This window comes from Cucurbita maxima, unplaced genomic scaffold (genome assembly GCF_002738345.1).
Source record: "Cucurbita maxima cultivar Rimu unplaced genomic scaffold, Cmax_1.0 Cma_Scf00032, whole genome shotgun sequence".
NCBI lineage: Eukaryota > Viridiplantae > Streptophyta > Magnoliopsida > Cucurbitales > Cucurbitaceae > Cucurbita > Cucurbita maxima.
Window position 1 is genome coordinate 506,222 of NW_019272048.1, and position 16,004 is coordinate 522,225.

Here is a 16,004-nt window from a genome sequence, read left to right on the forward strand (position 1 = left end):
AGGTTGTGATTAGATTCCTTCATTAAATCAACTTGACATTAAATAAAACTCATTAATTAATTTATCTTCCTACGATCTAATAACTACTAAACTAATGCACTCGTGCCATGTCCAGCCTGTAAGCAATAGCCTAATTACGGGTGAATTCTCTACATATCCCGATGACGTGTTCCGCCACGTAGATTGCTAATTACTGATTCGGATAATTATTATTTATTTTAATGAAAAAAAATCAAAATGGGACCCATGGCGCCGCCGGGCCTGTGGCGTTATTCGAGCACGTGACCCAGCTACTATTATATTTAATTATCTTGTAAAAGTTAAATTATTTTTCATTCCCTCAATTTTAAATTATTTATAATTCCGCCCAAGCTTTTTAGTTTAATTATGTTGTGGATCGGGATTCTTCATTATTTCGGTTGCTATATATAGGGCTTAATTTTTCAAATTTGTTTTAAGCAGAGAGAGTTTCTTACGAGTTCCGATTCAATTTCCAGAGAGCCGAAGTAAAACGACCGGTAAGATTCAATTTCCGGTGGAATTTCTAATGGAATCCTCTTATTTTTCGTTCTCCGATTCCGATTTCTCGACGGGATCTTCGTTCGGATCGGCCGAATCGTCGTTCTCATGGAGCGAATTTTTCCCGATCCCACTGCCGGATGAGTTTCTCGGAAATCAAACGGAATCGGAATCGAAAATTGCGGTGAAGGAAGAAATCGAAGTGAGTTCGATCGATTTCGCGGAGGAGAAACAGAGGAAAACGACGGCGGAGAAGAGTTACAGAGGAGTAAGGCGACGGCCATGGGGAAAATACGCGGCGGAGATTAGGGATTCAACGAGGCATGGAGTTAGGGTTTGGCTTGGAACATTTGATAGCGCGGAAGCCGCCGCGTTAGCGTATGATCAAGCGGCATTTTCAATGAGAGGAGCACTGGCGGTTCTGAATTTTCCGGTCGAAATGGTGAGGGAATCACTCCAGGATATTAAGTATCAACTGGAAGAAGGATGCTCGCCGGTGGTGGCTTTGAAGAGAAAACACTCTCTGAGAAGGAAATCGGCGGCGGAGGCTGCGGCGGCGGTGGAGAAGAAGAAGATGAAGAAGAAGAAGAATATGGTGATTTTTGAAGATTTGGGAACAGAGTATTTGGAAGAACTGTTGATGCTAAGTTCATATGAGAGTTGTAGCATCAATCCTTTCTGAGAGTCTGTTCTTCATCTTCAAAACAAATTTTCATGTCGATAAATCCCTTTCATTAATTTTTTTTTTCAGCCATTTTTGATGTTCTTGTGAAGGTTTAGATTTCTTAGAGATGTTTAAGTATATGAAAGTAAAGTGAGGTTGTTCAAATTTTACTTCTCAATAATGTAATTTTATACGTTAAATGAACTGTAATCTTAAATTTTGAATTTTGTTTATATTTGCTTCACCAACTTTCAATTTTCTTTTTTGTTTACTAAAACTTTTCAAAGTTCTAGAAGTCTTCAAAAACAACTTGTGGTATGACGTCCCACATTGATTAGAGAGAGAAACGAGTGCCAACAAGAACACTCGGATGACACCGAAAGGGGGTGGATTGTGAGAGCCCACGTCGATTGCCCATGAGAAGGCTGGGTCCCAAAGCATTTTTATAAAGAGAGGAGAATAGAACATTTTTTATAATGATGTAAAAACTTATTCCGAGCAGACGAAAAAAAAAAAAACAAAATATTTGCTGGCAGTGGATTTAGACTATTACACTCAACTTTAAATTAAGTTGAAACTAGATTATTTCAAAAATTACATGTTTGTTTGAAATATAATTATATATCATACATTTATTTTATTTTTATTTAATTAAATAATTATATATTTTTATTATTGGTTCTTTAACGACAATTAAAAATAATTTTTTAATTATAATTTTGAAAGTCTAGAAACTAATTTTTTTAAAAATAACTATCATTTATTTAACAAAACAATTTTAAAAAAAAAATGATAAATTAATTAATGAATATAAAAATTAACTAACTAATATTTAAAATAGTATTAGGTAGCAAAAAGTTGATAATAAAAAAAACCAACAAAAAAAAAAAAAAATACATGTTCTTTGTTTTGTTTTGTAAAGTTATTTAGAGACAATATTTCGAAATCCATAATTAATATAATAAAAATGAATGAATTAATTAATTTTTTATTGATTACGAAAAAGTGAAATAAAATGAAAAAAAAAATTAAAATTTAAAATATTTAGCTTCTCCAATAATGTGGTATTCATTTCATTGTATGTCCCATTATTTTGTCTCTCTCTAAAGAATCAATTAAACCACTCTTACAAGACATCTCATTTCATCATAAAATTCCAATTTAAATTATTCATATATATATATATTATTAAATTTTCAAATAATTCATATATATATATATATATATATATATTATTAAATTTGCAAATAATTCATATATATATATATATATATATATTAAAATATATTAAATTACAAGTTTAACCTATGAAATTTTAAATGGATGTCTATTTAATTTTTGAACTTTGAAAACAATCTTATATATCTCTAAACAAATTTTTGACCTTTTCAATTTTGTGTCGATTTTTTTTTAAAGGTACAGATTTAGTAGAGATAAAAGTGAAAGTTTACAATAGACGTGAAGTTTAATATTATATGGATTTGACCCTTGTTCGATCTTATCCATAATTTTGTTCCCTAGCTCCAACCGCTCACTATAATAGCTTATTTTTCGGGTAACTTGAAACCCAGATGAAGTGGTTGAGTCAAAGTAGCTCAGTAGCCATCCTATGTTTTTAGTTCACTCGTAAGGCATGATTAGTTCCACAAATCTCACTGCACTTACCATGTGATTCCTGAGTAAAGAAGGGGTACACGAATAAATTGAGACCACATTTGAATAAGAGCGATCATGAGGATAGACGAGAAAGTCACTATCTATACCAACAATCTGAACATTCCTTTTCAGTAACTCAATCATAAGAACTTCATGGTTTAGTCGTGCTTTACTGAACAATTCTATGTTGGGTAACCTCATGCATATGAGTGAGGACAAAACATGTTAGAATGAATGTCGAGGCCATCCGAATTTGTCTCAGACATGGGCGTTACAGACCATAATAAACTTCTCATCGGACACCTAGGATTTATAATGACATTAAATTAATATTTTTGCACATCTAAAACTGCCCCTCTCAGCCCATAGATTATGTTCTTAACCAAACATGTTAGGGAGCAAAGCTAGGGTTTTAAGGGAATCTTCAAGTGGTATTATACTATATTATATATATTATATAATATAATATAAGAATTAAATAAGTTATATAGTTGACAAATAACGTACGTCCATTTAAAAACATAACAAATATTAAAGATAAAGTTAGTTATAGAGATTTTTAATAATTAATAAATTTAATATCATTAAATCATTCCTCAACACACCATATCCAATCAAATTTAGTTTCGTCTACAAACATATATAAGATTTTTATTTTTAATTTTATTTTTATTTCACACACCATGATTGGATTTATATCTTTAAATAATTAAAATATTTATTTTCTTCCATTGAGTGGAACATGATAATGAATATTCTCGTTTTATGTAAGTTTATCGCTGACCATATTTAATATCATGATTAAATTGAAATTATGATACTCGAGTAAAGGAGAACAAAAGAACCCGTATTGGTTTGTGGGGTATAGTGTTTGTTCTTGCAAGTAATTCAAGACAAATAGGTAACATGATCATATTATACGAGATAACTGTATGAGTTATCCGGTGCCAAATTCAAATTCTAAACCATGATCTAAATACTGGGTTAGGTCAAATTAAGACATTTTTTTAGACTCAATCGGCTATTCAAATCGTAAATTTATTCAATAATAAACCCGACTCCATTCAATTAGAATTTTTTTTGGGTTAGGTTGGTTCAGGTTATTTAGCTCATGTATTTAAATTTTTATTTTTAAGAAAAATAAAAAAATTAAATCTATAAAATTCTATTTATATTTTCAAACCTTTTAATTAAGATTTACCATTCCATTTAAATTTTGAAAATTATCTTTTAAATAGTTAAAAATTATTTTAAATTGTGGTCCGAGAATAAATAATAAAAAAATAGTTTTCAAACTAAATAAAAATAAAATAAATATATACATATAATTATATTTTGATTTTCCTATAAATATAAATTAATTTTGATATATATAAATATATATTGTTTGATTTCATTTGTATTTGTTGAGATATGGCTTCCCGCGCTAAATCAGGAAGATTACGGATATTCATTCCTCCCCAATTTTTCATATCTCCTTCAACCTCGATCCCATATTTAAATCCCTCTGCTCCAATCTTCAAACCCCACTCAATTCACAGTATCCAGGTTCGTGATTCTATCGAGCTCTGATTTCTGTTGCTCTGATTCGTATTTGTTTTTGCATGTTCTTCCTTGAATTCAAACATTTTCTTTTGTTTCTTTCGTTTTCTGGCTACTTTTCTGGTTTTCGTCTTACTTAATCAATGATTAACGAATAGATCGGTTGTTCTTGTTCTTGGATCTGTTTTGTTTGTTCCTCCTGTCGTTTGTTTGTCATTCGCTTTGAATTTTGTCTAGGAGTACCAGTTGAAGTGTAGGATAAAAGTTACCAGAGAGTAAATAATGGGAAAGGAGTCATTACAAGTACTAAATGCATTAGATGTTGCCAAAACACAATGGTACCATTTTACAGCAATCATTATTGCTGGAATGGGATTCTTCACTGATGCATATGATCTATTCTGTATATCTCTTGTCACGAAATTACTTGGAAGAATCTACTATCATGTTGATGGTGCGCCAAAGCCTGGATCATTGCCTCCAAACGTTGCTGCTGCTGTTAATGGTGTGGCGTTCTGTGGAACGTTGGTAGGGCAACTCTTCTTCGGCTGGTTGGGCGATAAAATGGGGCGAAAACGAGTCTATGGCGTTACTCTAATGCTGATGGTTGTTTGTTCCATAGGCTCTGGCCTCTCCTTTGGCCATAATTCACAATCTGTCATGACTACTTTATGCTTCTTTCGATTCTGGCTTGGGTTCGGTATTGGTGGCGATTACCCTCTTTCGGCAACGATCATGTCGGAATACTCGAATAAGAAGACTCGTGGTGCGTTCATTGCTGCTGTGTTTGCTATGCAGGGGTTTGGAATTTTGGGTGGAGGGATATTCGCCGTTTTCATCTCTATGGCATTTAAGGCTAAGTTTGATGCTCCAGCTTATGCAGTTGATCCTGTTGCCTCCACTGTGCCCCAAGCTGATTATATTTGGAGGATTATACTAATGGTTGGAGCTCTCCCTGCTGCTCTTACTTACTTCTGGAGGATGAAAATGCCCGAAACTGCACGCTACACGGCGCTTGTAGCGAAAGATACAGCCCAAGCTGCATCAGACATGTCAAAAGTTTTGCATATGGATATTGAGGCAGAAACTCCAGAGTCTGCTCAGTGTCACGGTGATGCTCGAAAGTGGGAACTAGAGTCTGCTCAGTGTCACGGTCATGCTCAAAAGTGTGATCGTGACACTCAGCAGCTGCGAAATGCGTATGGATTGTTCTCGAAAGAGTTTCTTCGTCGTCATGGAACTCACTTACTTGGAACTGCTATTTCTTGGTTTTTATTTGACATTGCATTCTACAGCCAGAACTTATTCCAGAAAGATATCTTCACCGCAATTGGATGGATTCCTCCAGCAGCCACCATGAATGCAGTTGAAGAAGTCTTCAGAATAGCAAGAGCTCAAACATTGATAGCCCTCTGCAGCACTGTGCCTGGCTACTGGTTCACAGTGGCTTTCATTGACAGAATTGGAAGATTTGCCATTCAACTCATGGGATTCTTCTTCATGACAGTCTTCATGTTTGCTTTAGCCATTCCATACCATCACTGGACTTTGAAGGACAATCAAATTGGCTTCATAGTCCTCTACTCACTGACGTTCTTCTTCGCCAACTTCGGACCGAACGCAACCACTTTCGTCGTCCCAGCTGAGATCTTTCCAGCACGATTCCGTTCTACTTGCCATGGGATATCAGCAGCATCTGGAAAGCTTGGAGCTATGGTGGGTGCATTTGGTTTTCTATATTTGGCTCAAAACCAGGACAAGAACAGAACCGATGCAGGATATCCTCCAGGCATTGGAGTCAAGAACTCGCTTCTTTTGCTGGGTGGACTTAACGTGTTGGGAATGTTGTTTACTTTTCTGGTGCCTGAAGCCAAGGGAAAATCATTGGAAGAGATGTCCGGCGAGAACGAAGATGGAACCATTGAAGAACTTGGGAGGCAGACGCAGACATTTAGCCATAGAACAGTTTCAGAGGCTTAAGGATTCAACCTGTGGTATTCCCATTAGAATTAGGCTACTACACCATTATTTCACTTCATTTTACAAATTTAGGAAGTGTTTAGTTTCTTATATTATTATTATAGAAATGCATTTAATTTCTTCCTCCCGTTCGCTCGCGTCCGAGAATAGGTAGAGTCTCGTAGTCAATTATGTAATTACAAATAATTTGATGCTAATTGTTCATGTGGATATATGTGAGTGAGTATAATATACAAGCTGAACCATGAAAATATTTAATCTATCTCTATAAGTTCCTTCAATGAGAAGGTTAATATTTATTTCTATGTGAAGTCGAGTTGGGTCATGCCTGCATGCCTGTTGCATGTCAAACCCCTTGTGTTTTATCACTTCATTGCTTTTCTTTATGACTTTCATGATGTATAGTTTCTTTATTATATTTTCTAAGTGTGATATTTCAGCAAAATCATGTCTATGCCTAACAAACTTGAAATACCTCATAATGTATTATGAGAGGATTCGACTAGTAGTCGTCAATTCTTTCTACCTTAAGTTATATGTTAGCTAAGATATTGGGTTGCTTTATTTGCTTAGGCTCTTCATTTTTTACAATATTGCTTTCCAACTTCTTTTTTTAAAATCTCTATGTCTCCATTGCCTAGAACCTCTTCTTACAGCAGGGTTAGAGGCTTGGTATACGACACGATTTCGAGTTGGCTAATTCAGTCAGTGGTGAGAGTGAATGACTCACAATTGTTGCAAGCATTTGAAAAGAGTGCGATTGTAACAGCATGAAGCCATCGTAGAATTAGGGGTTGGCAAGTTAACAATAAAATAGGAGGGCAAAAGAATTGTATGGATGAAATGGAGAAGGAGCATAAGAAGGAGAAAGTTATGGAGAGTAGGTATTTTTGAGTCTAAATAAACATTTTTAAGTTAATAATTACTCAATTAAATTACAAACTCTTACCTTAAAACTTTGAATCCCAAATCAACAAGTACATACTAATTACGATACATATATATAAAAAAAAAAAAAACAAAAAACAAAAATTTGTACACCGTACATCTTACATCAGACGGTGTAGATGTGTTTACATTTTTGGTTATTCGAAAAAGCAGGAAAAAGAAGAAAATAAGCCGAAGGAGTAACTGAGATCCGGTTCAATCTCCATTGCATACATATTGCCTCAACTTCTCCCTCTTCTTTCTCATCTCAAAATTCCAAAGGCTTCTCAGATCGGTAACTATTACTCATTCCCTTGCATTTCTTTATCTTTTTGTTTGCTTTATCTTTTACCTTAAACTCCACGAAATCCCCCCACAAATTACTCATTTTGCACTGCGTTTCTTGTCGTGTATACAAAACTGTTCATGTTTTTCTGGCTACTTTTCTGATGCTATCCCCCGATTGATTGGTTGATTATTTGCAGGAACCCCACGGTTAGTAAATATTGTCCTTTTGAACTTTCTCTTTTCGCACTTATTCTTTCAACCATCTCACCATCCATTCCCTTAAAGGGCCAGCGTCCTTGCTGGCACAGTGCTACCATTTGTAACAGCCCAACCCCACTGTTAGTAAATATTGTCTCGTTGAGCTTTCTCTTTTCAAGTCTTGTTAAAGAGAGGTTTCCACACCCTTTTGAGGAATGTTTTCGTTCTTCTCTCCAATCAATGTGAGATCTCACAATCTACTTCTCTTGGGGGTCCAGCGTCCTCACTGGCATACTACTCGTTGTCGGGCTCCGATACCCTTTGTAATCGTCCAAGCCTGTACTCTTTGGACTTTCCTTGTTGGGCTCCCCTCAAGGTTTTTAAAAGTGTCTTGGTGAGGAGAGGTTTCCACACTCTTATATGTGGGATTTCACAATCCATTCCCTTGGGGGAGAGACCTCACTGGCACGCAGCTCAGTATCTGTCTTTGATATCATTTGTAACAGCCCAACTCCACCGCTAGAAAATGTCTTCTTTGAGCTTTCCCTTTTGGGCTTCCTTAAGTTTTTTCAAATGCCTCTCTATAGAGCTTTCCTTGGGGGTCCAACGTCCTTGCTGGCACACTGCTCGTTGTCGGGCTCTGATACCATTTTTTACTTAAACTCATACCTGATCAGTGATTAACAAATAGATGGGTTATTTCTGGATCTCTGTTTTGTTGCAATGCATAGCTCTCTTCCTGCCCTTTTGTTCTTGTTTTGTTGAATGGAAACAATATTTTTTTTGTTTTTGCAGAAGAAACAAGTATAAGAAATAGAAGCAAGACATGGAAAAGGAACAATTACAAGTACTAAATGCATTAGATGTTGCCAAAACACAATGGTACCATTTCACAGCAATCATCATTGCTGGAATGGGATTCTTCACTGATGCATATGATCTCTTCTGCATATCCCTTGTCACAAAATTACTTGGAAGAATCTACTATCATGTTGATGGTGCAAAAAAACCTGGATCATTGCCTCCAAACGTTGCAGCTGCCGTTAACGGCGTAGCGTTCTGCGGAACGCTTGCCGGGCAACTCTTCTTCGGCTGGTTAGGCGATAAAATGGGACGAAAACGAGTCTATGGCTTAACTCTAATGCTGATGGTTGTTTGCTCCATAGGCTCTGGCCTCTCCTTTGGCCACAATTCACAATGTGTCATGACTACTCTATGCTTCTTTCGATTCTGGCTCGGTTTCGGCATTGGTGGCGATTACCCTCTTTCAGCAACGATCATGTCGGAATACTCGAATAAGAAGACTCGTGGTGCGTTCATTGCTGCTGTGTTTGCTATGCAGGGATTTGGAATTTTAGGTGGCGGGATATTCGCCATTATCGTGTCGTCGGCGTTTAAGTCGAAGTTTGATGCTCCATCTTATGCTGTTGATCCAGTTGCCTCTACTGTGCCACAAGCTGATTATGTTTGGAGGATTATACTAATGGTTGGTGCTCTTCCTGCTGCTCTTACTTATTACTCGAGGATGAAAATGCCCGAAACCGCACGCTACACCGCGCTTGTAGCAAAGGATACCGCTCAAGCTGCATCGGATATGTCGAAAGTTATGCAAATGGATATCGAGGGCGAAGGAGCAAAGCCTGCTGAACCGACGCCAAGTGATAGTGTTAGTTCATATGGATTGCTCTCTAAAGAGTTCTTTAGTCGCCATGGAACTCATTTACTTGGAACTACAAGCACTTGGTTTCTACTTGACATAGCCTTCTACAGCCAAAACTTATTTCAAAAGGATATCTTTAGCGCCATTGGATGGATACCACCAGCAGCCACCATGAATGCACTTGAAGAAGTCTTTAGAATAGCAAGAGCTCAAACATTGATAGCCCTCTGCAGCACTGTCCCTGGCTATTGGTTCACAGTGGCTTTCATTGATAGAATTGGAAGATTTGCCATTCAACTAATGGGATTCTTCTTCATGACAGTCTTCATGTTTGCTTTAGCCATTCCATATCATCATTGGACGTTAAAGGACAATCGGATCGGCTTCGTTGTCCTCTACTCATTAACATTCTTCTTTGCAAACTTTGGACCGAATGCTACCACGTTCGTCGTCCCAGCTGAGATCTTCCCGGCACGATTCCGTTCAACTTGTCATGGTATATCATCAGCTGCAGGGAAGCTTGGAGCTATGGTGGGTGCGTTTGGTTTTCTATATTTGGCTCAAAACCAAGATAAAAACAAAACTGAGGCTGGATATCCTCCTGGGATTGGAGTTAAGAACTCGCTTTTGTTGTTGGGTGCACTTAACTTCTTGGGGATTTTGTTTACTTTTCTTGTGCCGGAAGCTAAGGGGAAATCGTTGGAAGAGATGTCGGGCGAGATCGATGATGGTACCATTGGACAACTGGGTGGCCAAACATCTTCTAGTACGACAAAGTCATGTGTTTGAAGATTCCATATATGGGATTCTCGTTACAATAAAGTTGACAGGACGATTGATGTATTTCTATGTCAGTTTTGTTTCTTCTAAGTGCTCGATGACGTGGAGTGACTATCGAAATTTTTGTGTTCAATCTGAGGAAGTATAATAGTGAACGATTTTAGAAATGTATCTCCTTGTTCATACTTTATCTGTGTGAGATCTCATATTGGTTAGAAGTTTATAAGGGTGTGAAAAACTCTCCTTAGTAGATACCTTATAAAAAGGGCCAAAGCGAAAAATATATGCTAGCGGTGGACTTGAGCTGTTACAAATGATATTAGAACCGAGTGGTGTGCTAGCGAGGACTTTGGTCTTCAAGGGAGGTAATTGTGAGATCCTCTGGTCTTCAAGGGGGGTAATTGTGAGATCTCACATTGGTTGAGGACGCTGGGCTCTTTAGGTGTGGATTGTGAGATCCCACATTGGTTGAGGACGCTGGACACCTAAAGGGGTGGATTGTGAGATCCCACATTGGTTGAGGATGCTGGACACCTAAAAGGGTGGATTGTGAAATCTCACAGTTGGAGAATGAAACGTAACGGCCAAAGCAGACAATAAGGAAATGTAAAGGCCAAAGCAGACAATACCTATTAACGATGGACTTGGGCTATAACAAATGGTATTAAACACAAACACTAAGCGGTGTGCCAGTAAAGACATTGGACCACCCCACATCAGTGGGAGAGGAGATCGAAACATTCCTTATAAGATAAGAGTGTGGAAACCTCTCCCTAATAAACGTCTTAAAAATCATGAGGTTGACAACAATACGTAACGGGCTAAGGACAATATCTTCTAGCGGTGGACTTGGACTATTACAATCTATGTTCGGTAATAGGTAGTGTTCTTCCTTTCACATCATAAAATGCAATAACTATAGGCAGAATGAAGGAACCCAAGAGATATTGAGACAGATCCATCAGAGAACAAGTTACCAATGACAATACGTTCGATAGATATCTAAACATTTTCTATTACAAACATATCTACATCTGAGAAGCAGCCATAGCAACCAGACATCAACATCATGTCGATCAACCATATATCAGCATTCTGCAGATGTTAGTTTATTTTACGGTTTTGTGCAACGTTTTCATTCGCCAAGGGATTGGTTTTACATATATCGAAACGGGGATAAACCGATTCATGAGTATTCAAAATACGAGCTGGTTTACCCCGACGAGAACAACAAATTAAACTAACCGAGACTGTTCATTGAGCACGGTCTCTGATCACATCCAGGTCCATCTCTGCAGGGTCAGTAGCTTGAATCTCATAGTGTATGCCATTGAGATCGTGTCGAAAGCTGTCCTTCGATGTCGCATAGAGCATCTTAGCACGGATTCGTGAACTAGCTGGAGACCTGAAGTACAATAATCTAGTGTGAAGAGTAAAGCATATGAATTTAGCAAGAATAATCCATGAATAACCAAGTGACTATGAACATGAAGAATCCTAGTGGCTAGAGCTTAGAAATTGTAGTTCGATTTTAACTAGTTGCAGGTGATCAGGTGGTCATAGGATCAAAATCTTTTGATCTTCAGATAACCAACGTTTTGTAATAGTCCAAGCCCATCACTAGTAGATATTATCTGCTTTGGCCCGTTACGTATCACTGTCAGCCTCATGATTTTAAAACACGTCTGCTAGGGAGAGGTTTTTCACACCCTTATAAAGAATGTTTCGTTCCCCCTCTCCAACCAATGTGGGATCTCACAATCCACCCCCTTAGGGACCCAACGTCCTCGCTGGCACACCGCCCGGTGTCTGTCCCTGATACCATTTGTAACAACTCAAGTTCATCGCTAGTAGATATTGTCCGCTTTGGTTTGTTACACATCGCCGTCAGTCTCACAGTTTTAAAAAAAAAATCTGACGTGGGATCTCACAATCCACCCATTTTGGGGGCCCGGTGTCCTCACTGGTACATTGCTTGGTGTCTGACTTTGATACCATTTCTAGCAGCCTAAGCCCACCGCTAGCAGATATGGTCCGTTTTGGCCCGTTACGTATTGGCATCAGCCTCACGGTTTTAAAACACGTCTGCTAGGGAGAGGTTTTCCACAACCTTATAAAAAATACTTCGTTTTCCTTTCCAACCGATGTGGGATCTCACAGTTTTTGTTAGTATGTATCAAAGTGTTGTGTTGTGGAGCAACGCAATGAACAATGTATATCAAGTAGACATTAACATAGCAATAAGAAAGATAAGAGTAAGTTAATGATAGGTAAAAGCTAACCATGCTATGAAAAATATCTTGCTCTTCTGGCAGTTGTCGGATGTCACAAAATCAAAATCATAGACAGCGTAACGACAATCATTGTCGGGCAGAGCAGCAGTGAAATCTTCATAGCTTTCTGCAGGACTGCCAATCTTGTCAACCACCACCTCTCGTTTCTTTTCATCGACCTTAAAGATCACGTATCGATACATTTTCTTTCTCTGTAGTTCAGAAAATATTTTCTTGGTGTGTTCATTCACACCCATTGCAGATAAAGTGTTTTGCTGCAAAGGTAATTCATAAATGTCAAGCAATCAAATAGAAGTCCATGGAGGAATCATCAACAAATAACAGCAACAGCTTCCCAGTTTTAAAACGTGTTTGCTAGGGAGAGGTTTCCACACCCTTATAAAGAATGTTTCGTTTCCTTCTCCAACCAACGTGGGATCTCACAATCCACCCCTTTTCAGGACCTAACGTCCTCGCTGGCACTTGTTCCCCTCTCCAATTGATGTGGATCTCACAATCCACCCCCTTTCAGGACCCAGCGTCCTCACTGACACTCGTTCCCCTCTCCAATCGATATGGGATCTCACAATCCAATCCCTTTCAGGGCCCAGCGAGAACGCTGACATTCGTTTCCCTCTCCAACTGACGTGGGATCTCACAATCCACCCCCTTTCAGGGCCCAATATCCTCACTGACAATCATCCCCCTCTACAATCGATGTGGGATCTCACAATCCACCCCCTCTCGGAGTCAAGCGTCTTTGTTGGCACTCGTTTCCCTCTCCAACTGATATGGGATCTCATAATCCACTCCCTTTTAGGGCCCAGCGTCCTCGCTGACACTCGTTCCCCTCTCCAACCGATGTGGGATCTCACAGTCCACCCCCTTTCAGGGCCCAGCGTCCTCACTGACAATCGTTCCCCTCTACAATCGATGTGGGATCTCACAATCCACCCCCTCTCGGAGTCTAGCGTCCTCGTTGGCACTCGTTCCCTTCGCCAATCGATGTGGGATCTCACAATCCACCCCTTTTAGAGCCCAGCGTCCTCGCTGGCACTTGTTCCCCTCTCCAATCGATGTGGGATCTCACAATCCACCCCTTTTAGATCCCAGCGTCCTCGCTAGCACTTGTTCCCCTCTCCAACCGATGTGGGATCTCACAATCCACCTCCTTTAGAAGTCGACGTGGGATCTCACGTATACCAACAAAAGTAAACAAACGGAGCAGAACACCATGATTAATCCTGAGATCCCAAATAGATTCAAGTTTTATAATCCTAAAGTTTCTAAAAAGAAATTGCAGAACGAACAAAGAAAAAGACACTGGCACAGAATCAGAGCTCACATACCAACCAGACCCCACCCTCCACCTCCAAAACCTGATCAGTAAGGATCATAACTTCCTCCCTTTAAATCAAAGCTTTCAGAGCCATAACTTAACCTCCCTAATCCAACTTTTTTCACCAAAACACACCATATTTGCAGAACAAAAGAAATTAAGGTCACAAAATACATAAATATGCAGGCTCCACAAGATGGGTAGTTCTCAAAGATCAAAAATGAGTTAAGAATCATGAGATACACATAATCAGCATCAAATCAGAATAAAACCCAGTTTCCCAGTTGACATGTAGTTGAGTTAAAAACAAAGAAAACATGAAAGTAAGAACATAAAGATACCCGTCGGAGGCCTCTGAACGACATGATGATCGGAGAAGCGGCGGCGATTAAGAAGCTTAAGCAAAGGGAGGAGGAGGAGAAGAAGAAGAATGGAATAAGAGAAAGATCAGAGATGGTAGGCAGAAGATATAGAAAGAAAAGAAAGGGAAAGGAAATGAGACCCAATGGCTAATCCTCCCAATTTCCCAAACAATCAAACTGAAATATTCTTCTCTTTCAAAGTTTTTTTCTTTTCTTTTTTTTTTTTTGTCCTAAAAAAAATACGAAATTTGGTAAAATAATTTCATCTCAACTTAATTTCTTTTCGTTCTTGGCTTTTGATTTAAATTTAGTTTATATTTGGTGATTTTAGTTTTAAAAAACAAAATGTTTGGTTTTAATTCTTAATTTATCTTTAAAGTTTGAAATTAATTTTTAAATAGTCCCTAACTAATATAAATGATAATGATTTTGAGAATAAAATGACTAAGAAAGGTTTAAAAGAATTGAAAGACACTGTCTATACTAATAAGGTGCAACTTCTTTTTCTGTGGCTCAATCACAGTAATTTTATGATTAAGCGTGAAAGAGGTATTTTTAGGATTCATGTGAGTGAGAACAAAAAATATTGAGATGACACAAGTATATAACGTGAACATGTTGAGGTTCATTAGGTGTTTGAATCCGAATTTTGAATCCTGGGCATGAATTGTTACCTAGATATGGTTTGGGGACAAACCAAGGCAGAGGTTGAACAAAGCATATTGGGAGGACACGAGTAGGTAATGTGACCATGTTGGGGGTCATCAGGTACCGAATTTAAATTTCGAATCCTGACCATGGGTTGTTACCTAAATATGATTCGAGGATGAACTAAGGCGAAAGTTGGAAAGTATGCGACACCAAAGTATATGGATGACACTAAAAAACTGTTTCACGTTGACCAATACTCAAGTTGATATATATTTTCTAATCGGTTAGACTTTTTAATTAAAAAATATTATAAATTAATAGAAATTCGTATAATTTTGAATGAATTTAAAGGTTGCAAAAAAGGAAAATGATAAAATAATGAAATTACATGTGATATTTGAAAAAAATTGGGTTTATTATAATAATTAAATGTGGCAATTGCTTATTATTTGGATGATCCAACTCACATATTTAATATATATATTCTTTTTTAGGAAAAAAAAAGCTTATTATTATTATTATGGAAACCATGTATTATTTTCCTTTAGCTTACAAATTTGGAAAAATTGTATTGAAATGCAATTAATTTCTTCCTCCCTACATAATTTCTAGGTATTTTTTTATGGGGCTTTGGTGGTTCTATTTTCGTTCGGTTCTCTAATTTTATTATTTGTCTCGAACATATTTGTATTCTTTGAAAAATTACAATATATTTCTCTGACTGTTCGTGAATTGGATTAGGTTGTGAAAATCTTTTGGATAAATCAAAATTTTGGATTGATTGGATGGGTGACTCGAGCCACTCAAATAAAATTCACAACCCAACTCAACTCGATCTAACCCTTTTAATTTTAGGTTGGGTTAGGTTTGTTGGATGATGAAAGTCCCACATCGGCTAATTTAGGGAATGATCATGGGTTTATAAGTGAGGAATACTAACTCCATTGGTCTGAGGCCTTTTGGGGAAGCCCAAAGCAAAGCCATGAGAGCTTACGCTCAAAGTGGACAATATCATACCATTGTGGAGAGTCGTGTTCGTCTAACATGGTATCAGAGCCATGCCTTAAGCTTAGCCGTGCCAATAGATTGGCAAATCCTCGAATGTCGAACAAAGGACTCCAAAAAGAAAAAAGGAGTCAAGCCTCCTCGAAGGTACGAAGGCAGT

The 16,004-nt window shown here is 37.8% G+C and overlaps 4 protein-coding genes across 5 annotated transcripts; 3 read left to right on the forward strand and 1 right to left on the reverse strand.

The window, feature by feature from the left end:
* Nucleotides 1-406: 406 nt before the first annotated feature.
* Nucleotides 407-1,361, forward strand: LOC111467117 (ethylene-responsive transcription factor 1B-like). Its single transcript, XM_023111907.1, has 2 exons — nt 407-484; nt 524-1,361. The coding sequence occupies exon 2, from the start codon at nt 548-550 to the stop codon at nt 1,199-1,201; it is 654 nt and encodes a 217-aa protein (XP_022967675.1). The 5' UTR covers nt 407-484; nt 524-547; the 3' UTR covers nt 1,202-1,361.
* A 2,918-nt stretch (nt 1,362-4,279) lies between these two features.
* LOC111467110 (inorganic phosphate transporter 1-4-like) lies at nt 4,280-6,513 on the forward strand. The gene is made up of 2 exons (XM_023111898.1): nt 4,280-4,387; nt 4,628-6,513. The coding sequence occupies exon 2, from the start codon at nt 4,664-4,666 to the stop codon at nt 6,359-6,361; it is 1,698 nt and encodes a 565-aa protein (XP_022967666.1). The 5' UTR covers nt 4,280-4,387; nt 4,628-4,663; the 3' UTR covers nt 6,362-6,513.
* Nucleotides 6,514-7,168: 655 nt separating this feature from the next.
* LOC111467111 (inorganic phosphate transporter 1-4-like) lies at nt 7,169-10,425 on the forward strand. 2 transcript variants are annotated; one of them, XM_023111900.1, is made up of 2 exons: nt 7,169-7,245; nt 8,570-10,425. In XM_023111900.1, exon 2 carries the CDS (start codon nt 8,601-8,603, stop codon nt 10,221-10,223), a length of 1,623 nt encoding a protein of 540 aa, XP_022967668.1. In that variant the 5' UTR covers nt 7,169-7,245; nt 8,570-8,600; the 3' UTR covers nt 10,224-10,425. The 2 variants fall into 2 exon arrangements, with proteins under 2 accessions (XP_022967668.1, XP_022967667.1); XM_023111899.1 differs by lacking the exon at nt 7,169-7,245 and adding an exon at nt 7,510-7,583.
* Nucleotides 10,426-11,175: 750 nt separating this feature from the next.
* On the reverse strand, nt 11,176-14,351 carry LOC111467118 (actin-depolymerizing factor-like). The gene is made up of 3 exons (XM_023111908.1): nt 14,168-14,351; nt 12,497-12,762; nt 11,176-11,619 (listed from the first exon to the last, which is right to left on the reverse strand). The coding sequence occupies exons 1-3, from the start codon at nt 14,189-14,191 to the stop codon at nt 11,469-11,471; spliced, it is 441 nt and encodes a 146-aa protein (XP_022967676.1). The 5' UTR covers nt 14,192-14,351; the 3' UTR covers nt 11,176-11,468.
* Between the last annotated feature and the right edge of the window lie 1,653 nt (nt 14,352-16,004).

What these genes read in the sequence shown, in the direction of transcription:
- LOC111467117 (XM_023111907.1), top strand. Translation starts at nt 548, where the DNA reads ATGGAATCCTCTTATTTTTCGTTCTCCGATTCCGATTTCTCGACGGGA.
- LOC111467110 (XM_023111898.1), top strand. Translation starts at nt 4,664, where the DNA reads ATGGGAAAGGAGTCATTACAAGTACTAAATGCATTAGATGTTGCCAAA.
- LOC111467111 (XM_023111900.1), top strand. Translation starts at nt 8,601, where the DNA reads ATGGAAAAGGAACAATTACAAGTACTAAATGCATTAGATGTTGCCAAA.
- LOC111467118 (XM_023111908.1), bottom strand. Translation starts at nt 14,191, where the DNA reads ATGTCGTTCAGAGGCCTCCGACGG. An exon ending in CGTTCAGAGGCCTCCGACGG is followed by an intron (nt 12,763 to 14,167) that starts GTATCTTTATGT and finishes TTACCTTTGCAG; the next exon opens with CAAAACACTTTATCTGCAAT. An exon ending in AAGATATTTTTCATAGCATG is followed by an intron (nt 11,620 to 12,496) that starts GTTAGCTTTTAC and finishes ATTGTACTTCAG; the next exon opens with GTCTCCAGCTAGTTCACGAA.